Below are 24,966 nucleotides of genomic sequence, written 5' to 3'. Positions count from 1 at the left end.
GTATAAAGTCATAATAACATTATTCAATAAATATAAGTAGAATATATAGATTATGTATGTAGGTAGGTAGGTATGTATACACATACACACAAACAGACACACAGAGTGGGAAGAGATAAAGGGAAATAGTGATAGCCATTATTTATAAAGGTTCTTATTTATTTACTCATTTATTTATTCTTATTCACTTATTTACTATGAGGATAAGCAGGGAATGACATCATGCAGGTGGTGGATTAAGATAAAGATAAACACGTTCGTTAAATGTGTTGTGAGTGATAAGAAAAGAGGGATTCAGCATTCATTGGAAGGTAGGAAACAAGATACAGTAACTTTTGAATTAATTGTCCGATAAACTGTGATTAGCTCATGTCTGTACTTGGAAAACCTGGGGAAACCTTACATGCTCAATAAGGCAAAAACAGAAACAACTTCTTTCATCCACCTGAAAAGTAGTATAGTTTGACAGAATTTCTGACAGCTAATAACATGGAGCCAAACTTCCTGTGAAAAATGAAGTCGAATTTGGAATCCAATTATAATCCAATAATATAAAATAACTTCCTACTATTATTGATGGATTTTTATTTTATTTTATTAATCAAATTTCCATGTCACAGAATGACTCTAGACTGTGTACAATTAAAAATATAAACATTAAAAGCTGTGTGTTTTTACTGACATACGTGTTTTGTAGAATATTGTATCTTAATTGTTGTTGTTAGTTGCGAAGCCGTGCCCGACCAATCATAACCCCATGGACCACATTCCTCCAGGCCTTCCTGTCCTCTACCATCCTCTGGAGTCCATTTAAGCTCATGCTGACTGCTTTGGTGACTCCATCCAGCCACCTCATTCTCTGTCATCCTGTTCTTCTTTTGTCCTCAATCTTTCCCAGCATGAGGCTCTTCTCCAGTGAGTCCTTCCTTCTCATTAGGTGGTCAAAATATTTGAGTTTCATCTTCAGGATCTGGCCTTCTAAAGTATCTCAGTAAAAAGAGGCAATTAAAAAAGGATGATTAAAGTTTAGAAAAAAGGCAGGGAGGGAGTCCTTCAAAACACTAACCAACACCAAGGTTGCATATTTCTCTGTAAGCCCCAAGTGAGTTGTCTTCAAACTCTTCCAAAAGGTCAAGAAAGTGGTGGCACACCTCTCCTCTGGGGAGAAAATATTCCAAAGGCGAGGCCAATTTCAGAAGGCTCTCTTCCTAGATGCCACAACAAAATATTTTAACTGACAGTGTCTCAGCCTCTTCTCTACCTGACTGTGTGGGATGGGCTGATGTAATGAGGGAAGATGGTTTCGCAGGTAACATGGCTCCATGTAATTGACATGCCTTCACTACAATAGACTTAGGTGGTGGGTATTAAAAAAAACTGTTCTTCTTTACATTTTTTTTCACCAAGTGGTAAATAGTTGGTGACACATTGTTTAGCCCAGCAGTTTTTCTGTGTTTGAGGATGACTGGAAGAATGTATGTAAGGACTGAAATTCTGATGATGTTGGTAAACTTTGCCTCATAGGCTTTGAAGGTGATACAATATAGCATAGTATAGTCTTTATTGTCATTGCACAAAATAAATACAATGAAATTGGGATGCAGGAATTGAAGCTTTCTGAAGGAGATGCTTGGTCTCCAATCTTCATATCAAGAAATTATATACACAGAGAAGAGGAGGAGCCAATGTTGTGATGACATGGACATGCGGTCTCGATGCTCTGATACCGCAGCCAATACTTTTGCTGCTGGGTGGTCCAATCGGACCTAAACTGTTTCGAAGAGACAGTGAACAGGAAGAATACGTCTTGCTGACCTCAGGGTTTTCGCAAAATCCCTGAAAGAAGCAATAGAAGTTCTTCAAGCCTGCGACAAAAAATCCAGCCAAGGCTGACGAAGGCGGGGCGGCTCCAAAACGGAAGGATACGGAAAGAGAAAGTGTTTCCAGCTGGTGAGGAACTTTTACTGTTTTAAAAAGAGACTGCCCATAAAAACTTAAAATTAATCTAAATTGGAGAACAGAAGAATCAAGCGGCGGAATTAAATTTGGAATGGTTTTGGACAGGGGTTATCTTACTTTTTAAATGCTGTCTTCATTAATGGAATTTATGCAAGCCTTTTGAAACGAATGGACTAAAGTTTTCCTCTTTCATTGCTGTGGGTATTTTTCTAATTCATTTAAAGATTGGACTCTTTTTTTTAACTTGAAATACAAAAAAGATACAAAAGGAAATTCGATTTTCAACAGTATTACTGCTGTTCAGAGGCTGGGAGGGTTTGTTGATTGGAGTTTGTGTACTGAAAATGGAACACTTTTTTTTCGCCACTGATTGTTTTGACTTGCCACTACAAGGTTTCACTGCTTGGCTACAGAAAGTGATAAGAAGGGAAGCACACAGATGTCCCTTTGAAGTATATTTTTAATCACAGAAAAGTGAAAACAAATGTTCTTTGTGAATCTATGCTTTAATTTTATCAACCTTCCAAGCTAGAGCAGCTGTGATTGTTAGAATGGCACAATTTCAAAAGAAAATAGAAATCTCAAGTTTGCAAAAGATACTTTCAGAAATACAGAAATTATCAAATACATATGAAAGAATAGAGAAAAAACTGGAAGATTTAGAGCATATAACAACAAAATATGATGAAGAAATTGAGGATGTCTATCAATTGCAAAACAGGGTGGTAAAAAAAAGAGATTAAACCTGCTGATATTTATGGTGATTGATTTGTCTCTGAAAATGGAAAGAATGGAATACTGAAAGAGGAATTAAATGGAGAGGAAATTTATTCCAGAGGGCAAGATACAGAAGAAGAAAAAAACGAAAGAATCGATGGATTTAAAGAGATAAATTCTATTAGCAAAAGCATTGATAAAACTGCTGACAATCAAAGATAAGCTGAATAAGGAAACAGAAAGAGGGCATCAAGATTATATGAGAGATCTTATAAGCAAGGAGTTGCTAAGAGGAGTCTATACAAAGCTGACCAAGAAGATGATTTGTGGCACCACAAATGGCAGAAGATATTAGACTGTTTTGCTATTGGAAAGATGCAGGTTGATAGATGAAAGAATATAATTTAAAACTAGTTAAACTTAGTGAAGTTTATTGACAATAGATATAGCTTAAATAAATAACTGATAATGTTACTAATGTACACAATGTGTAGTGTTATGATGAGTATAATTGGATATGAATATCTAATGGTACCAATGTAAGGAAGATTGGCAATCCCTATGGATTATGCAGTAATAATAATAATAACAACAACAACAATAACAACAACTCCGCCGTTGCCGGTCCCAAGCCCAGATGAGAAAGGAGGAGGGTTGGGATCAGGTTGGCAACCTGACCCCATAAAAAAAAACCCGCCAACCCATATAACATGGTGAAAGAAACGAATAAAAATTCTATACCGCATCGGTTAACAAGGGCCACGGCGGATGTTGAGGTCCCTGGGCATCCGTCGACAAGTGGGCTACAAGTGGACCAGCCAACAAAACGACAAAAATATAGTGCAGATGAAAACCGTGCCATAATGGCCTGTTACTACAACTCAGAGCCAGAAAAAAGAGGTTATTTAAAACGAATGTATGAATTATGGAAACAACAATATCCAGATTCAAATGTTAGTGAACAACGACTAGCAGATCAAAGGCGATTTATTATATGGAATAAAGTGTTTAGTGAAGTTGAACTTGAGGAAATTCAGGCAAATTGCAAAAATAAAAACAACAACATCACAAGCGGAAACAACCAATACTCAAGACACAACTAAAGACATTGTAGTAGAACTCCCAGAAGAAAATGTTGGGGAGGAAATAACAACACTACCACCAGAACCAGATATCATTGAACCAACTGATGAATTAACTCAAAAACAAAAAGAATTGAAGGACAAGATCATGGAGCATTTTCTGTCTAATGAGGAAAGGCAATGTTTACCATCATTAAAAACTGTGCCTAAGAAAATTTTGGTCCCTATTATGAAAATGGTTAATGCAGTGCTTTCATCAATCAAATCAGGATCCATCTTGGAAATAAATCAGTTAATGTACAGTGCAGCTGTAATAGTCACTAAAGAACTAGGCATTAAAATCAAAGCACCTAGTCACACAACGGAAAAGCCAAAGGAAAATCCGATTAGAACAAAAAGTCAAAAAATTAAGGGCAGATGCTAGCAACTTAAAGAACATGCATGTGCAACGGCTTAAAAACAGCAAAATCATAGATCAGCTAATCAGAAGATATAGATTGGATACAAGAAACATCAATGAAGCTGTAGAGATTGTAAAACAGCAGATAACAGCAACAGTTAGAAAAATTGAAAGTTATGAGGCACGAATCATCCAATATAAACGAAATCAACAATTTCGATCAGACCAACAGTGTTTTTATCAAAGTCTTAATGTGAATGGTGACACCAAAAGTGAAAAACCAGAAAAGCAGGCCATAGTTGAATTCTGGAAAGAACTGGGAAAATGCAAAGGACTACAATAAGGAAGCAAAGTGGATACATGACTTTGAGAAAAGCATTGGCAACAAACAAATGCAAGTGTTAGAAATAACAACTGAGATGGTCAAAAATCGAGTAAAAAAAGTAAAGAATTGGACATCACCTGGAAATGACCAATTGCAAGGTTTCTGGCTCGAATATCTGATCGGTTTACATGCAATATTGGCCAGGCAACTGAATGAAATTTTACAAAATGGTCAAATTGATGAATGGTTGACAACTGGAAAAACATACTTGATTCAGAAGGATGCAACTAAAGGAACAATACCTGAAAACTACAGACCAATAACATGCTTGCCAACAACCTTCAAATTACTCACAGGCATTATTGCAGATAACATTATGGATTATTTGGAAACAAATAACATCTTGCCAGTAGAGCAAAAAGGCAAGAAAAGAAGAAGCAGGGGCACAAAAGATCAGCTGCTAATTGATAAAATGATATTAGAAAATTGTAAGAACAGAAAAACGAACTTGAATATGGTCTGGATTGATTACAAAAAGGTATTCGACTCATTGCCACATAGTTGGATCATAAAATGCTTAGAAACAACTGGCATTAGCAAAAATATTACATCCTTTACTGAAAAGGCAATGAAACAGTGGAGAACTGAGTTGGCAGTAGGGAATGAGAACTACGGAATGGTTAATATCAAGCGAGGAATTTTCCAGGGTGATTCACTTTCACCTCTTCATCATCGCGATGATCCCACTATCAGTAATCTTAAAAAAAATGAAATTAGGCCACCAAACAGCCAAAGAAGCTGAAAAAATTTCTCATTTATTATTTATGGATGATTTGAAACTCTATGGAAAGTCAGAAATAGAAACCCAATCACTAACAAACCCAGTCCAAGTATTCAGCACCGATATTTCAATGCAGTTTGGCATGGAAAAATGCGCCAAAAATCCATAAAAAGGGGCAAAATCACTACATGTGAGGGAATTGAAATGCCCAATGGCCAACTAATTAAATGCAACGAAAATGAAGCCTACAAATATTTAGGCATTCTGCAGTTGGATAACATCAAGCATGGAGAAGTAAAAACTATTGTCAGGCGAGAGTACACCAACAGAGTTAGGAAAATTTTGAAATCTAAATTGAATGGTGGAAATACAATCAAGGCCATAAATACCTGGGCAATACCAGTTATAAGATACACAGCTGGTATAGTTAACTGGACACAAGCTGATTTGGACCTTTTGGACCGAAAAACCAGGAAACTAATGACAATGCACTACAGTTTACATCCACGTGGTGATACTGATAGACTGTACCTGCCCCGAAAATCAGGTGGCAGAGGATTATTACAAGTGAAGCAAATAGTTGAAGAAGAAAAACATGCACTGGCTGATTATTTAAAAGAAAGTCAAGAACATCTATTAATCGAAGTAAAGAACAAAAATCTATTGAAGGTCCAACAGACAAGAATACAGAAAAGATGTGATAAAATCAAGAATGGAGAGCTGGCAGAACAAAGCATTGCATGGCCAATTTCTGAAAAAAATAAAAGATAAACTTGGTTATGGTTAACAACAGGTACATTAAAGAAAGAAACAGAGTCACTAATCCTGGCTACGCAAGAACAAGCTATCTGCACAAATGCCATTAAGGCCAAAATCGAAAAATCCTCTGATGATGCCAAATGCAGACTTTGCAAAGAAGCTGATGAAACTGTTGATCACATACTCAGCTGCTGTAAAAAAAATTGCGCAGACTGATTATAAATTGCGGCACAATTCAGTAGCACAAATGATCCATTGGAATTTGTGCAAAATTTATAATATTAAAACAGCAAAAAACTGGTGGGAACATAAGCCTGAAAAAGTCACCGAAACTCAGATGGTCAAGATCTTGTGGGATTTTCACATACAAACAGACAAAATACTGGCGCATAATACACCAGACATCACACTGATTGAGAAAAATAAGGTTACAATCATAGACATCGCAATACCAGGTGATAGCAGGGTTGATGAGAAGGAATATGAAAAAATTGCGAAATGCCAGGACTTAAAAATCGAAATTCAACGATTATGGCACAAACCAGCAGTGGTAATTCCAGTGGTAATTGGCACACTGGGTCCTATTCCAAAAGCACTGGAATTACATTAAAACAGTTAAAAATTGACAAAATCACCATCAGTCAAATGCAAAAAGCTGCACTGCTTGGATCTGCACGCATATTACGAAAATACATTATGATGTCCTAGGCCCCTGCGTGGGGCCCGACTAGTAATCAATGCTTTCAGCCTCTGCTTTGCTGCTGCTTCGGCTGCCATTGAAACTGGCAGGGGGGGATGGTATTTGGGAGGGGAATCATTGTGTGCTGGTGGAGTGTTCTAGAAGCTGTCCTGACCATCTCTTTGCGCATGTGGAGAAAGGGAGTTTCCCGCCAAGGCTAATTGTCCAGCATTCCACCCTGATGATGCTTTTTGAAGATATCTCCCACCTGACAGTTGGGTGAATTATTATTGGATTATGGAATGGGGTGCCAAGGGAAGGGGAGTGAACTATACGTGATATCTATTGCTTTCGCGCCAATTTACCCAGACTCAGCTTTGCTCTGCTACTTATCATTTGTAATTAGTAAAAGTACACTTAATTTCAAGAATGGAGTTGAGTGGTTTCTTTCCTGATTATTAAATGAAGCAGCACCTGACAATAAGCTGAGTCTCACCTCGCACCCAACCCGGAGCGAACTCCTTCCGAGGAGGGTGCCCTCTCAGAAGAAAAAAAAAAAGATGTCTTTACACGACAGCGACCAGGAAGAAGAAATGGGTGCAATGGCAGCACCATCATTAACAGAAATGCTGGCTGATCTGAGAGTGGAGGAACCTACTGTTCGACCCAGGTGGACTTGGGGAGTGGGACAGAAAGAGGAACCTGATGAGCCCTAACTGGAGTCACGAGGAGGCCCAGGAAACCAGCTGCTGACTGGTGTGGCTCTAAGGATGAAGACTACAAGATGTCCCAAGCCATGAACTCCTCGAAGAGGCATGGGGCGAACGCTGGGCTCGAGAGAGTGCCGTGGAAAGGGGCGAAGGAACTAGAGAGAAGGTACCCATTGCTTAGATTAAGGGAGACTGGGGGGGCAAAGGGGGATGTGCACAAGAAAACCCAGCACCGACCTCTCCCCCTGCAGCTAGAGACATTCCGAGAGCAGGGGGGGCAGGCAACGCCGGATGGCTAAGGTCCCACCCTTAAGCGTAAACTATGATGGAGAACCTAGCAGTTTGGGGTTGTTTATAATTCAGGTCTGGAATTATATGCAAATATATGGGCCTGATCTGGACTCTGATGAATCTAAAGTAAGAATAGTGTTAATGGCCCTAGAGAAGAAAGCAGCTTACTGGATGGTCGGATTACATAATAGTGACTCCCCTCTCCTGAGGAATTTTGATGACTTTATGGCAGCAATGAGGAGGTGTTTTGACGACTCTCTCACTGAGCGCCGAGCTAGGCTGAAATTTACGACCCTCAGACAGGGGAAAAAGACTGTGCCTAAATATGTACAGGAATTCCAAGAATTATCGGCTTATATGAGGGGATGGTCTGAAGAACCCTTGTTAGATCGATTCGCAGATGGCTTCAACAGAGATGTTTACCAGCAGTGCGTAAACAGACGAATTCCACGCTGTTTAGAGCCTTGGTACGAACACGCTGCAGATATTGAGCTTGATTTGGCTAGACTCCATTACAAGGAAGAGGGAGAAGTTGAGGATTCCCCTCCCCCCACTAAATCTCCCCTCTCAAAAGTGCAGAAAGGGGGAAGGGGAGGTTTCACAGGCAAGCCCAAACTCTCCGCTTGCTTCCGCTGTGGGAAGGAGGGGCACAGTGCTGTGAATTGCCAAGTCAAGCTGACCCACTGTGCTCTGCCCCCCCCGGAGGGAGAAAAAACCTGAGAAGCCTCCCCGCAAGAAAAAAGAACCTGCTCTGAGAGGGGAGGAGCTTTCTCGACACTTCAATTGTAAATCCTCACTCCCTTATGCACCCTCTATGACTCATGTTACTTGTGACCCCTCCCTGACTCACAATGTGCCTCTTGTGCATCCTCCCCAACATCTGCACCACGACTTGCTCAACCCACAATGATCCTCCTAATACATACTTCCTTATACTCTCCCACTCACTCCTCGATTTGTGTAGAAATTCTTGTGCTCCCTCCCTGACTTCCTCCATACCCCTTCACGCCCTCCCCCATCAGCAGTAGTCACTCCCTTACCTAGAGGCCTGGGACTTGCAACTTCCTGCCAGATTCCTCATTAACTTTGGTTGTGGAAAGCCACAAGAACTTGCTTTGCCTAACAACAGTGGGATTCAGTTAACGATGACAATTGGGAATACAGGAATTGCCATTCCTAAGGAATACAAGAAGTCAACAACATGTTCTTTTTGTTTTAGAAAATGCATTGTACCCTATATTTTTCAATTTAAATCAGACATGATTATTGCACTATAGCAGCAGGAGGTGCAGTGATACAAACCTGAAGTGAGACTGTGAGAATACTGTGAGAGAAGCAGAAAAGTGACATTTAAATTACTTCAGTGAATGGTGGGAAGCACCAGAGTATCTAAAAGAAAGAAGGAAAGTACAAATTTGCAGAGGCTGAAAGCAAGTGGTTCAGACATTGGCATATCATAAAAGCTACATACAGAACCTGAAGGATCAGAAAAAGGAGACAGGAGATGTGAGGTGACATAATTCTCACAAGCAAACAAGAGCTCCTCTTGACACGATGTCAAGAGCTGAAAACATGCATTTCTAAACAAACAAGATGCTACATACATTTGGTGATCATGCCTATGCAATTGTATATGCATGTTTGTTTTTTAATTCCTTGAAACATTCCCTGTGATTTATTACTGTTTATTGATAATGTTTTGAAAATCACTTGCATTACATTTATAATTTGCATAATATTTATTCTACTCTTTCTTAGGTTAGTTTTTCCTAATATTTTAAAGGACAAGCCCTTCTCTCACTACAGTATTGAATAATTCCATAAAATATTGTTCCATATATCAAGATTTAACCAACTAATTGTTAGGAAGCCAATTTAAAGGTATTTATATAACATGATTCTATAGTATACAGTACAGCTTTTTATTTATTTATTTTGTGCCTTCAGGTCAGTGTTGGCTCCTAGCAACTGCCTAGATTAGTCCCTGCAATTTCCAGGAATGGTTTGCCATTGCCTGCTTCCTAGGGCTGAGAGAGATTAGTCAAAATTACTTAAACTGGGTAATTTATCCAGCTCAGCTTTGTGCCTAAGGAAGAAGTAGAATTCATGGCTTCTGTTTTGTAGCTTGATGCCTTAACCAGTACACTAAATTGGTTCTCAATACATAGAGAGGTGTGTGTGTGTGTGTGTGTGTGTGTGTGTGTGTGAGAGAGAGAGAGAGAGAGAGAGAGAGAGAGAGAGAGAGAGAGAGAGAGAGAGAGAGAGAGAGAACTGTTTTTTCTCTCATTATAATGAAAATTGTGTGGCTTCTGTGCTCAAGTCAATTAATAAAAACTGCTTCAACTAGTAATCTATAAAAGGAGGTTTATAAAGTTAAGCAATGTACATTTGAAATGGAGGGAATAGAGGAAATTGCCAAGATGATCAATCTTCCAGAACAATTGTTTCTGGCATATTTACAATAATGTTGAGAGAAGATTATGAAAGGGGATAAAATGATATTTTGTCTTGTTCTCCTTTTCTTTTTTAACTTCTGATGTTCTTTCTACTGTAGTTGGATCAATGGTTTATTCACAGGTTCCAAAGAAGCAAGAATAAAATGTATTTATATATTGAGGGTATGGAAATAAATAAGCATTTACAGGTAATCCTTGATTTACAATCACAACTGAGTCTGGAACGTTCATCGTTAAATTGCTAAGTAAGTCTTGACCAAATTTTTGGTGAGGCAGTTAAGCAAATGATATGGTTGTTAAGTGAATCCAACTTCCCCTATTGACTTTGGTTCTTAGAAACCAGCTAGAAAAGTCACAAATCACAATCATATGACCCTGAAACACTGCAACCATCATAAATACATGCCAGTTGCCAAGCACCCAAATGTTAATCATGTGGCATAGGCAGGCTGAAACAGTTGTAAGTACCAACCAGTTGTAAATGACTTTTTTCAGCACCATTGTAACTGTGAACTGTATGGTCCTCCACTAAGAACTATTCATTTAGTGACAGTTCACAATTACAATGATGCTGAAAAAAGTCATTTACAACTGGTCTGTACTTACAACTGTCTCTCTCTCCATCTGTGTGTGTGTGTGTGTGTGTGTGATTTTTTATATATACTATAATATATAATATATATATAATACAAACACACACACACACACAATACATACATACCCAGGATTAGGTTTCTATACAGCATATGGACTTTTGGGGATGTACTAAGCCCTTGTCAATAACAAAAATACAAGTTATTACACATTTTAAAATATTTGCCTATCTCCTAAATACAAAGCATTTCTTGTCTCTGTAAAGATACTGCCAGTTAGCAATTTAAAGAAAACTCCAAGATCAGTAGTGAGATGAACAAATATCTGAAAGCAGGAAATACTTTTCATTTCTTTCAAATACTTGCTGCAATTTCCCACCAAACATTTTCCTTTGGTAAAATAAGTTGTTTTACAGTAATGATTTCTACTTCCTTCTGAAACATGACTCAAGACTCTTCAATTATTTTTAGACGATTGCTTAATTATTATCAGGGCTTTGTTATCAACTTACCTTCAGGAGAAGGACCTGGTTTATGAGAACAAGCAGGGCTTTTCTTACTGCTATCAATGTTGACTGACAGGCTGGACTGAATTTTTCTGTGTATCTTTTGGGAAACAGGTGCAGAAAATATTCGGTTATCTGGTGCATCAACTTTGACTCCACTGCAAAATCCACTTTCACTATTCAGACTTCTTGGGCTATTTTGTTTTTTGCTGGTTCCTTCCTTATACTTGTCAAGCGGCAAAGCATTTGGCTGAGGCAAACGCTGAGGTTGTGCTTTAAAAAAAGAAAGAATTAGGGCAGTTAACTGCTGTAATGATACCTGTTTAAACAAAGTTTTCCAACATTCAGCCACGTTTACATAACTATGACCTAGAACACTAGTAAAGACCTTGCTGACTATGAAAGTTCATCAGATTAAAAATACTGATTGCAATATATTAGATTATAAATTGCTTCAACTAATACATTTGGGGTTTTTATTATAAGTTATATTATCTTTGATTATAAAATCACATTATTCAGGACTGATAAAGTCATCAAGTGTCTGCTCATATTTGATTACAAATGAATGATCTGAATATATATTTAAAAAACTTGAGATCACTGTAGCAGTGTCACTGAATGCAGAGAAAAATATTTTATACAGTGCAGTGAAAATTTCTGGATCAAGCTTTCTATAAATATGTTTTTCTCCTACTTTAATTGGATCAGTATGTCTAATATACCTTCTGTTGGACTTACTACAAATGGAATTTTCTTCTATAAGGAGTGTCCAGGACTCATCCAGGAAGTTCCTCAAATCTTTTTTATTTTTCATTTGATATTGGAGCAAATGGTCTGCCATATTACACAAATATATTTAGGTATAATACTAGCTGGAGTTTGAGGTCAATTGCTACTATATATCAGTGATGATATTCCAGTTTTCAGTTGTATGGACTTCAATGCCCCCAAATCCGCAGGGTAATTCATTCCACACATCTTAAGTTACCATGTTTGAGAAACACTGCTTTAAACAGTAACTATGGATTTAATTTTGGTCTCCAAGTGAAACCATGGTAAGAGATTTACTTATTTACTGTAAGAAATTAATACTTTAAGGATTTAAAACCTCAGAGATTGTTAAATATTCTGAGTCAAACCAAGTTTCTCTTAGCATAGATTAAAAATTAACTTATCTGTAGGCAACAAGTTCCCATGACTGTTAAACTAAAATTAGAATTTTAAAAAACCATTAAGACAATATTGCTAAAAGTGCAAAAAAAGAGTTTATAAAGGCAGAATATAAAAACTAAAACAAAATAAATGAGACTCTCTCCCTCCCCCTCTTTATATAATACACCATACGTAATTATATACATTTCCAGAAGTTCCTGGGAGTATAAGACACACCTTTTTTTCCCCTAAAAGAGGGTGAAAATTTGGGTGCACCTTATACACCGAATGTAACCCCACCCACCCACCGGCCCGAACCTTTTGGCCTCTGCCTCCCAGCAATTTACCTCTTTGCAGCAAATGGGAGCTTCAATAGGCTATAGCAATCCCTGCAGCTTGAAACAGCTGACAATCAGGAAAAATTGAAAGTGAAACTTGCTGTTTGCTCCACCAGGCAAATTGCTGGGAGGCAGAGGCAGATTTTTTTTTCCTCAGCTAATCAGGCTGTTGCTGCAAGGAGGTAAGTCAATTGCTATAAATGCCTATAGAATGTTCAAATCATTACACTTATTTTTTAAAGACTGCTTTATTATTCTAGACAACTTAACAAAATGAATAAGCTTTTTAAAATAAATGCTTGATCTGAAGAGGCCCAGTACTATTGTTTTAAAAAGTGCTATTCTTTTAAATAGCAGAAAATAACTATACTTCCAGAAAGCACATCAATTTTAACAGCATCTGTACAACTATAGTCTGAAACATAACACTACAAACAATGTATATTGTCTATACTGTTTGCTGTTTGTTGCAGGGAGGCAAATTGCTGGGAGGCAGAGGAAGATATTTTTCCCTTGTTTTTCTCCCCAAAAGCTAGGCACTTATACTTCGGAGCGTCTTATACTCCAAAAATACTGGTAATCCAGAAAAAATATATTTTGGTTGCCTTTGAAAAAAATACCAAGGCAGAACTTTGAAACCACCATACCTATTTGTTATTATAGAAAATCTACGTTAGGAATGTTTTTATATTGGTTTATGCATGTGGACCTCATAAAATACACGTCCTAAAACAACTAGGATAGAAATCCTTTGGGCTTTCAATAAGCAAACAGGTTCTGATGAAAATATTTTAAAATATTTCATATAGTAGTGGAATATATTCACTAATTTCTGGATTATACACAAAGTAATCCTTGCATATATTACAGATGTACCTCCAAGTTACTAAAAAGTAAATGACAGGACAAGATTAGAAACCTCTTTCTATTAATTGCTGGGGGGGAGAGTTTTGCATTCTTTTTGAGGGTTTAATATTCTTTCTATGGAGTTATTCAGAAATGTATTTAAGTGAGGCATGTCTAGAACTGAATAGTAAGAACTTCATTGTGGAGAAGAAAGGCAAAAATATTGAGAGGTTGGGTTGGGCTGGCTCAAGTCATCCCTGGTTTTTTTTAAAGTACCCCTACAATCAGTCTTTTGAACTAAATGAAATTTTACACACTGGTATATTAACATTGATTAACTTTATTAAATAAATTAAACAAGCACCAAAATATGGTCTCTTCACTGAGACTCTTTTTATCTCAGTAGGACCTGAATGAACCTCTGATAACATCTAGGGACAAAGGTAGGCAAGAATCTCAATCAATCAGAATAGAGATGGAAGGGACCTTCAAGGTTTTCTGCTTAAGCAGGAGACCCTATACCAGCGATGGCAAACCTTTTTTGGGTCGCGTGCCGTAAGCGGGGGGAGTGCAGGGGGGTGTTGTGTGCAGGTGTGCCACACTCATAATGCAACACACGAACACCCCCCAGTGCGTATGCATGCACTATAGGTACTCACACACCCCATTTTTTGCATGCTTTTTTTCATCCTCCTCAGGCTCCAGAGGCTTTATAGGAGCCTGGGGAGGGTGAAAAATGGCTTTAAAAAAGGGTGAACTCAGTTGGCCAGTGTGCACATGCGCACTGGCCAGCTGACAGGGCAGCGCCTCGCTTCCCCTGACAAATGCATCCATGTGCCACCTGTGGCATGCGTGCCATAGGTTCGCTGCCTATATCATTTCAGACAAATGACTATCCAGTTTCTTCTCAAAAATTTCTAGTGGTGAAGCAGCCACAACATCTGATGACAAGCAATTCCACTGATTAATTGTCCTCACTGTTAGGAAGTTTCTACTTAATTCCATTGGTTGCTTCTTTCCTTCATTAGTTTCCATCCATGGTTTCTTGTCCTGCCCTCTGATGCCCTCTTATCCAAAATAAGCTGACCCCTTCCTCTTTGCGGCAACCTCTCAAATACTGGAATACTACTATCATGTCCCCCCTCTCCCCCCTCCAAACTAGCCAAACCCAAATCCTGCAACTGTTCATGTTTTTGTCTCCAGGCCTTTAATCTTCTTAGTTGCTCTGCTTTGCACTTTTTCCAAAGTCTCAATACATTTTTGTAATGTGGTGACCAAAACTGGTTGCAGTATTCCATGTTCTTACTAAGACTTTATATATCGGCAGTAATACTTCATGTGATTTTGATTCTATGCCTCTGTTTATACAACTAAGAATTGTATTATCTTTTTTGCCTGCTGCTGCACACTACTGACTTATATGTAAGTCATTGTCCACTTGGATTCCAAGATCCCTCTCAGAGTTAATTTTTTTAGCGAGGTTTCACCCAATCTGTATTTGTACCTTTGGTTTTTCCTGCCTAACTGCTTGCTTTTTCCCACATTAAATTTCATTTTGTTGTATAGGGCCCATTGTTCAAGTCCGTCAAGATTTTATTGGATCCTGAGCTTGTCTTCTGAGGTTTGGCTATGCCTTCCAACAGTGTCATCTGCAAATGTGATGAGTTCCCCTTCTATTCCCTCATCTAAATCATTTATGAAGATATTGAAGAGTACTGGCTGTAAAAGATGGCTTCCAGGTGTGACAGTGGGCCTAAAGGAAGAACCTTGTGCTTACTTTATTTTATGATGATGTTTTTCAGAGTTTTCCGTGCTTCTTGAGTTGTTTTCCCTTTAGGATTGCCATCCATGGAATTTTTCTTAGGCTGTCTCTGAGTTTGTTAAAATCAGCTCTTTTAGTTTAATGTTCTGACCCCCTCCTCCATCCAGTAACGAATGCCGAGACAAGCTTAACTAGAATGTCACAGCACTTTATTAGCAAGAAACCAAAACCTCAGGGGCTGAAAGCCAAGCATAACAAACAGATAAGAACCTTGGCAGCAACTCAGACTTTGACAGATAACAGCTTCTCCAGCGTTAGGAATGACATTGAATCCTGCAAAACCAGGCTCCTCCCAGTCTCTCTTTAAATACTAGTTTGAGAGAAGCCTAATTACAATCACCTGGGTCCAATTATCTTTGGTAACTGTGTAGCTGCTTTCTACGTCGATCTGCCCGGCATTGCCGGGCATCCAGGAACAACTCCCTTGGCTCCTCCCCACTGCTCCAATGTATGACATCGGGATCAGACTCCCTTTCTCCTCCCCACTGGTCCAAGGCTCAGGAGACTCCTAGTGGCCAACCAGCCTCTCTGCGCCCTGCTCAGAGACGGCACCCTGTCCAGTGTCCTCCACATCCTCCAGAGCCGACTCATAGGGCCCCTCACTGTCGGAGTCTGGTGGCAGCTCCAATGGCTCCTGCTGGGCCACAACATTTTAAGATGCTGGTTAGATTATATTCTATTGCTTATGTTGCATTATATTGAATTCCAATATGACATAGTCATTCTTGCCCAAAGTTCCAGCAACTTCAACTCCCTCTATCACTTTTTCTCTATTAGTAAGAATTAGGTCCAGTATAGCTTTTCTTCTAGTTCCCTCCTGTACCTTTGGGATGATAACGTTGATACATCAAAGTCGAGAAAAAGAACAAAGAAAACCCCATGCAAGCGTAACCCAACCCCCCCTTCCAACAGATTGAACATTTGTACAGATAAATGGGACCTGACAACTCCATTCCTCATTCAGGCAGATGCCAATGATGTAGCTGTAAGGGCAGTACCTCTTACAGAAAAATAAGCAAGCGCCTCACAACCGTGTGCAAATATTTCCAGAAAACTCACCAAAACTGAGCAGTAGTGGGAGGCCTGGGAAAAGGAGGCTTACACAATGTGCTGCATGCTCCTAACTTGTTGGCATTTCTGTTTATGTTTTTTATGTTTTATTGCAAATTTATATGCCGCCCTTTTCCCTGAGGGGACTCAGGGCGGCTTACAACAATAAAGGGAAGGGGGTGCAAGACAAAACTTAAGAAGAAAAAAAATCGTGATTAAAGGAAATTGGTCATAAAAACACAACATTCACTCAACATTCGGGCGGGGTGAGAGTAATCCTATCCCCAGGCCTGACGGGATAGCCAGTTCTTGAGGGCTGTGCGGAAGGCCTGGACTGTGGTGAGGGTACGGATCTCCACGGGGAGGTTGTTCCATAATGTCGGAGCTGCAACTGAGAAGGCTCTCCTCCGCGTAGTCGCCAGTCGGCACTGACTGGCGGATGGAATTCGGAGGAGGCCTACTCTGTGCGATCTGATGGGACGCAGGGAGGTAATTGGCAGGAGGCGGTCTCTCAAATTTCCTAGGAGGAGGCAAAACAACTTTGTCACCCAAATAAGTCCGTTGGGTTCAATACTTTAACTGTTTTAATTTTACTTTGCCCTACATCCTGGGAAGAAAAAAAATTCTTGGCAGATGTCCTGTCTAGGATACCATAATACAACAGCACCAAACTGGAGGTAATCTGACCAGTTATTCCATCCCACCAACTTGCTGTACCAGTCACCACCTGTGCACAAGACAAAATGAAGCCTCAAATAGGGAAGGATGTAGAAACAACCCTAAAGGCAGCACTAGAAAGTGACAAATGGTTCCAAAATCATAGAAATGAATGCACGATGCAAAACAGTTTAGACTGGGTAGGAGCTAAATTGTACATCCCTGCAAGCCAATGTAATAATTGAGCAGGAAGGAACTTGGAGGTCTTTTAGTTTAACCTCCTGCTCAAGCAGGAAACTCTATACCATTTCAGTTATATGGCTGTCCAGTCTTTTCTTTAAAATCTTCTGTGATAAAGCACCTACAACTTTTTAACAAAGTTTTTTATTTATTTTTTGTTACATATTTTAATTTATTTTATGAACAAGTGTTGTCCTGCTCCCCCCCTTTACATCTTCTATTATGCATATTATATTTTACATCACATTTCCATTTTATATTTTAGTCATCTTATTTTTATTCCATATTCTCCCACTTCATTTATTTTTTTCTTAATATATAAACAATATCCTTTTGCCTCTCAAAATTAATCAAATTTAACATACCAATTCCATCTATTATTCTGTTTTACTAATAATACATATTCTCAAGTTTAATTTGATATAGTAAACATTTCAATTAATTAGTTATCCACAAGTAGTAATTTTAATCTATATTCCACACATTTTATTGAATATATACCTTTGGCTATATTTACTAAGTTTCATTCTATTCTATTAGTAAATCCTTTTCTTTCATTCCTTCTTTCAACCATTTTCTCTTACTCTCTCAGGAACTTCATTTCTCTCATATTTTCTTCTCTCCAGCCATTTGCCTAGTTTTTTTTCTTTTTCTTGATCTTAAAATTCCTGTATTTTCCCTTTCCAATCTTTTTTCTCCTTTTAATTGTGTTATTTCAGTATCTCTCACCAATTTCCTCCCCTTCTTTCCCCGTTGATTCCACCTTCGCTATTTTCCTTTTGGGGGGCCACTTCTCCCTTGTCTCCTTTGGGTATATAACTGTAAATCCCAGTATAATCATCTAAATTATTTTCTTTTTCAATCTCTTTTTCTTCTATGATATCTTCCTGATCTTCATATAATCCCTTTTCTTTCTCCTTTTCTCTTTCTTCTTGTTCTAAATGTTCCCTCTGAGTTTCCACTATTTTTTCCCATGTAGTGTTTCATGTGCATTTTTAACATATCAAGTATTTCATTATACATCCAAATTTTTAAGCTTTCTCTATTATATCACAGAGTTCTTATTTCCCTTTTCTTATTTGCAATTATTTTCAATTTCTGAATCGACTTCCACTTTTTATTTGCATTTTATCTTCCACCAAAACAGTAAGTCCAGTCCAAACACTGTTACAAAAATAAATCCTCCTTGCTAGTTCTAACAGCTTCAAAGTCACTCTTTTTTTGTTACATTCAAAGGTTGTGCAGATGTGTCTTCAGACAAATTTTGTTAGTTCTTGTAGTATCTTCTTTTCACCACTAGATGTCTCCCTCTCCGCTTAAGGCAAATGTGTTCTAGCTGCCAAAAGCTGTCAAAATCCGTTTTATTCCAAAAAGATATATATGAAAAGGTAGCAAAAGAAAGAAAGGAAAATACTCCCCAAGTGATTTTATTGTTTTTAATGTTTCCAGGTCCACTTTTTGGGAATAAAAATTTTCTAGGACTCTCGCTCTCTCGCTCTCTGTTAAATCCCCCATCTGTCAAATAGCCACTAAATTCCGCTCTGGGTCTCTTTTTAATCCAAATTTAAAGTTTCTTTATCTTGGGTTGATCACTGTTTCTCCCAGGTCCAGCACTTTGTTCCAACACCTCTCCTGCTCAGATAGCTTGGTCCGGAGGCCCCGATGTTAAAGCGCCCATTAAAGCTGCTGCCGCTTCCGCTGCCAGTTTGAAGAGCTTTACCTTGGACCTTTCGAGGAACTTGCTCTTTGGTTTGCAAGATATTTTGTACCTCTTCCTCCATAACAGGCTCCAACCCGAGAGTCCCTGACAGTGAGCGTCCAGCTGGGATTTTCACGAAGCCCATCAGAGCTCTGCTATTTCCCAACTGTTCCCGTGGTGGCGCTTCCAGTCTCTCTTTTTGAGAGAAGGCAAGCTGTTCCACTGGTTAATTGCCCTCATAGTTGGGAAGTTTCTCCTTAATTCCAAGTTGCTTTTCTTCTTGATTAGTTTCCATCCATTGTTTCTTGACTTTCTTTTTGTTGCTTTGGAAAATAAGTTGACTCCCTCTTCTTTGTGGCAGTCCTCAAATACTGGAATACTGCTATCATGTCACCTTAGTCCTTCTTTTCTCTAGACTGGCCATTCCCAACTGTTCTTCATATGTTTTTGTCTCCAGGCCCTTAATCATCATAGTTGCTCTTCTTTATATTTTTTCCAAAGTCTCAATATCTTTTTTTTGAGAATTTTTTTTATTGTTTTAGTTAAACAAAAACACACAAAAAAAGAATAATCTTTCGTTACATCTTGTAGAAAGCGTATCAATTGGTTACAAGTATATTCCGTGCATTTCTTCCAGAATCCTTACATATACTTCATTCAAAACGAGTTGTACATTTTAAGTCAAGAAAGAAAAATTATGTATTTTACTATCCCTGTACCACAATTCTCATTTGGTTACCATTATTTAAACATATTTTTATCTAGAATCATTTATATTTAAGGACACAACCACCTACTGGCGTTCATTTGCAGTTTCAATAGATCTCCAATAACATTACACCTTTATGACATATTCTAAAACAAATTCAGTTAAGTAAGATATCTAAGCATTCCCCCCCATAACACACCTGTATGTATCATTAAATATTATCCATTAACATTTTATTGTTATTATTGTAGTTGACTAAAATTTATTTACTGTTTATCTCACCTCTCCTCTCCACAGGCCCTCACAATATTATACCTTTATAGCTGTCTTTAAACAATGATTTATTAATAAACGATGCCCTCGACATGATGTCCCGATGCCTGGAGGCTGTGCGGATCTGGATGGGAACAGGCTCAAGATCAATCCCTCCAAGACTGAGTTGCTGTGGTTTCCGTCATGTCGATTTGTGCTCTTGTTCCATCTTTGATGGCGGGGGAGAAATTTTAGCCCCCTCAAAGAGGGCCCACAATCTGGGCATCCTCCTGGATATGCGGCTTAGTTTAGAAGAACACCTAACGGCCGTGACCAGGGGGACCTTTTACCAGGTTCGCCTGGTACGTCAGTTGTGCCCCTTCCTGGATTGGGATGCTCTGTGCACAGTCACTCATGCCCTCGTCCTTTCTCGCTTGGACTACTGTAATGCTCTCTACATGGGGCTGCCCTTGAAGAGCACCCGGAGGCTTCAACTGGTCCAGAATGCCGCTACGCGGGTTATCATGGGAGCACCTAGGTGCTCCCATGTTACACCCCTTTTAGGAGGCCTGCACTGGTTGCCGGTTGTCTTCTGGGCATGATTCAGGTACTAATTATGACCTTTAAAGCGCTCCATGGCTTAGGCCCAGGGTATCTGCGAGACCACCTACTGCCACCGGTAGCCTCCCACTGTCCAGTGCGATCCCACAGAGTTGGCCTCCTCAGGGTGCCATCGGCCAGACAGTGTCGGCTAGCGACCCCCAGGGAGAGACCCTTCTCTGTGGGAGTGCCTTCCCTCTGGAATGAGCTGCCCCCGGAGTTTCGTATAATCCCCGACCTCCGGTCCTTCGGACACGCCCTAAAAAGTTGGCTTTTCCAGCAAGCCAGCCTGGCTTGAACAAAACAAAATAAATTATTGAGCATTGTTAATTTTAATTCGAATTTTTTAAAAAAAATGTTATTGTCAATTCTAATTGGGTTTGTTTGGGATATTCTATTTAATTTTTTTACACTTTTGTATTATGTGTTTCTTTTAATGCTGTACACTGCCCTGAATCCTTGGGAGAAGGGCGGCATATAAATCTAATAAACCAAATCAAACCAATAAGATTTATAAGACTTTTCCATCAATCCCAAATTAATTAATTACGTGCTAAGAAGATAAACATTAGACATCTAAGACAATCTAAGAAATGTTAACAGTTCTACTTAACAATCACCAAAAGTGTACATTAGCATTTCTATGGCCCAGTTATTTATCCTAACTTTTTGTAATGTGATGAAAACTGGATGCAGTATTCAAGGAGTGATCTTACTAAGAATTTATAAATAGGTATGAATACTTCACATGATTTTGATTCTCTGCCTGTCTTTATACAGGCATAGAATCAAAAGATTGTATTTGCTTTTTTTGGCGCTGCTACGCACTGCTGGCTCATGTTTAAGTGATCATCCACTAGGACTCCAAGGTCCCTCTCACAGTTACTGTTTTTGAGCCGGGTTTCACCTAATCTGTACTTGTACCTTTGATTTTTCCTGCCTAGGTGTAAAACCTTGCTTTTCTCTATAGTAAAATTCATGTTGTTAGATAGGGCCCATTGTGTGAGAATTTGGGAGAGGGTATGCCAGCTGAAGAAAATCAGAGCACCACAGGACTGGCTTGTGCTAAGGGGTCTTCAAGGCCATTTGTCCTGAGTGTGGAAGCTACCAGTCAAAACCTTTCAGAGTTCTCAAAACATCCAGGCGGCACCACACTGGCTGCGTCTGGACTAGTCATGGGATGGAACTGAGTGGAATATTCTTTTGTCTTTTTGCACAAGAACTTAAATTCTGCCTGGCTTTACTGCAGACAGCATCTCTTAGTAAAAGTACCTTTACTTCAACCAAATGGAGTCAAGGGTTCTTCTTTGCTAAGGGATCAGACTAGGACAGGTCTGATAGTGGCATACAATAATTCATACACAGTTGTATTGGATTCATCTGCTTTCAAGTAGCCACTGGCACTGAGTTCGTGTCTATACCAGAACTCCCTCAAGGTAACTTTTCAATGACATCATTGGCTGAATGGATCAATACTTTGAAAGCCATTTGGCCTGTGGTCCGCAAAGTGCTAGAAGCAGGAAGGGAAACAGAAGACAGGTTGACAAGAAAAGAACACCTCAGAAGGAGTTTAAGATAGGGGATAAGATGTATCTCTCCACAAAGTTCTTGCAGCTGAGACAGCCTTGCAAGAAGCTAGACCCTAGAAATATAGGTCCTTTCCCTTTCACCTGGATTGTGAATCTGGTGACAGTGGAAGTGAAATTGTCAAAAGATTTCAGGCACGTCCCCCCGGTGTTTCACTGTAGTTTATTAAAGCCCTTCCATAGCTCACCAATGAAACCAGCTACTAAGCCACCTCTCTCCCCTATATGAGTATGAGAGAGACATTTTTAAGTCAATGAGATCCTCAACTTCCAATTCCACAAGGGGAAGTTACAGTGCTTAGTTTTCTGGAAGGAGTTTTCCCTGGCAAAGGTAGACTGGGTAAAAGCAGTGAATGTTCGTGCCACTAGACTTATTCACAGATTCCATGCCAGTGCCCAAACTGACCATGATAAGGCCAAGCAGCACCAGGAGACTGTTATGTAATGATGTGTGTTTATTTGTTTTCTTGTAGGATTAATCTTCTTTCTTCAGGGTCAGCATGTCATGGTCAGCTCATTACGCCAACCCTGCTTGCAAACCAGACATCAGCAAAAAATTATCTAAGTGCCCCTTAAAGTATAATAATGCAAGTTCATCGCAAATATAAAGCTGAAATGCATTGAAAATTTATTGGCAGGAGATTATATATTAATACTATTTTTGAATATAAATTTAACTGTGGACAGGAGGAAACTTTAGATATTGAAATCTACTTTCTATAGAAGACTCATACATTAAAACATTATCCTAACTCTCATAAAGTGAAAAAACACCAATCACCTTCAGTTCTAATGTGTGCAGACAATTCAAAATCATTCATTCACTAAAAACATAATTCGCATTTGTAAAAGCAGCTTTTCTAAAATATCTTTGTATAAAATAAAGAAAAATATTTGTCAAAACAGTCAGACATGTCTGAAGGTCTTCCCAGGAGCATGAAATGCCTCTAGGCAGAGAAATAGTAGTTCTGCAAAAAAAAAAAAAAAAAACTTGGTTCCTTGTGTTAATTTAAGTCTCATGGCAAATTTTGTATATGTATGGGCAGGCAGGCTATTTAAAGGGGGGAGGCTGTTCTTTTGTGGTCTTATTTGCAAAACTGATAACTAATAATTTAATTCAAATTCTAAAGACAGAACAGGAAAGCCACACTCATTCACAAAAATGATAAATTCCCATCAAGCATCTTCAGTGAATAGAAATATGCTGGCAATTCAACAACAAAACAAAATCTCCAAAGATATTAAAATATGATCCCTTTTTCCCCCCAGAAAACTCCATTTCCATGGGTAAGCAGACACAACGTAATCAATCACAAATTCAGATTAGAACTCAACATTTATTTTCCTATGGAAGAGTAACTTGATCTACTTCCATTTTCATCCTAAATCAGTATTGATAAAAGTGTAAATATTTCCTGAATGTGTAAGCATCTTGACATTTAGTAGTCAGAGAGGTATACTTTCTAGAATTCTGGCTATAAAATCATATGCTTTCAACATTCAGCACTTCAGTGTTTATTTTGTTTGTTTGTTTGTTTGTTTGTTTGTTTTTACATTTATTTGCTGTCAATCTCACTTCAAAGTGATTCTGGGCAGCTGTTGGAAAAACTCTAATCCTTTGTCAATAAGTAAATGGCAAGAACATAGGAAAAAGTCTATAAAACTAAATGACAGAGTTATTAGAATTGACTGTGATGCTTTAGACCAGGGTAAAACTCGCAGCATCACATTGCTGTCATATGATGTATCGTGACATTTTTCCCTTTGCGGAGCTGGGGTGGGCGTGGCCTGTGTGTGATGCATTTCACCCAAGAGTTGCCAGTTTGACCCTCCTGCTTTAGACTATTGCAAGATTGGAAGTGGTTGTTTGCAACTATTTATTTTTCAATATCATATTATAATGTATGACATACGTTCACTAGTTTCATATTACAATTAATGTGCACTATGAAATTTCCACGAAAAGCAAACCCTGTGCAATTGTTTTAGTTTAATTTCATGATTTCTATTAGGATAAAGAGATAAATTCTGTTCCCAAGTAGACTTATTTTTTTCAACATTAGCGTATAACTTTTTAGCTAAATGATTTTGGAGTACCGGTATTCAGAAATGATATACAGGTCAAATAAAAAATGAATAACACCCCCCCCCCATGGTATTAATTATAGCGATTTAAATTTATTTTAACTTTATCAATCATTTTTCATTAAAGATACTTGAATCGTATGCTTAAAATGCACTTGAAACCAATTAGAATCTATATGCCTGAATTTGAATATACAGAACCAAAAACATTTGAAAGTTTTTATGATTAAGCCACTATAATTCAAATTAAAATAGAAATGTTTTTCCTTATTTTTAACTATATACAGCTAAAAAAGGAAAAAAATAATAAAAAGCTTAATATGAGGAAACGACACAATGCTTTCTTAAAACACAGTGATACCAAGGGACTCCCACTCTCTCTTTAATGATCCACTACTCTCATTCAGCTGTCTTTCTTTTTTTAAAAATCTTTACATATATGACAGCTCTCAAAAGTAGACCATAGACCATCTGGCATTTTCAGAGGTGTAACTTGTGCAAATTCAGCCCTACTGGGAGCACAATGCTATCTTCTGCCTGTGTTATAAAAGATACAGTAGAATGTAGAACTTATGAGTTGTTTTGAATTATTCATTTTTTGCCTGTATATTGAATTTTTTTTTACAAACTCTGCATTTTGTACTACATAATCGCATGCGTTAAAGGTAC

General features: G+C 38.4%; 1 protein-coding gene across 2 annotated transcripts in view; it reads right to left on the bottom strand.

Annotated features, from left to right (window-relative positions):
- MDFIC (MyoD family inhibitor domain containing) overlaps window positions 1-24,966 on the bottom strand; it is an 82,068-nt gene that overhangs the window by 5,996 nt on the left and 51,106 nt on the right. Inside the window, exons 3-4 of one of the 2 annotated variants that reach the window (XR_015697777.1) lie at window positions 11,265-11,531; window positions 8,744-8,879 (exon numbers count right to left, since the gene is read on the bottom strand). Coding sequence is in view for 1 of the 2 variants with exons in the window: in XM_087723632.1 (XP_087579758.1) it covers window positions 11,265-11,531 (267 nt within the window). In the remaining variant the exon portion in view is untranslated. The remainder of the gene's footprint in view (window positions 1-8,743; window positions 8,880-11,264; window positions 11,532-24,966) is intronic. The other variant, XM_087723632.1, reaches the window with a different exon arrangement.

Source organism: Thamnophis sirtalis, unplaced genomic scaffold, assembly GCF_051295495.1.
Source record: "Thamnophis sirtalis isolate CommonGarterSnake01/CBP01778 unplaced genomic scaffold, rThaSir2_p1.2 scaffold_9, whole genome shotgun sequence".
NCBI classification, from domain to species: domain Eukaryota; kingdom Metazoa; phylum Chordata; class Lepidosauria; order Squamata; family Natricidae; genus Thamnophis; species Thamnophis sirtalis.
This window is presented reverse-complemented; position numbering and strand designations above follow the sequence as displayed.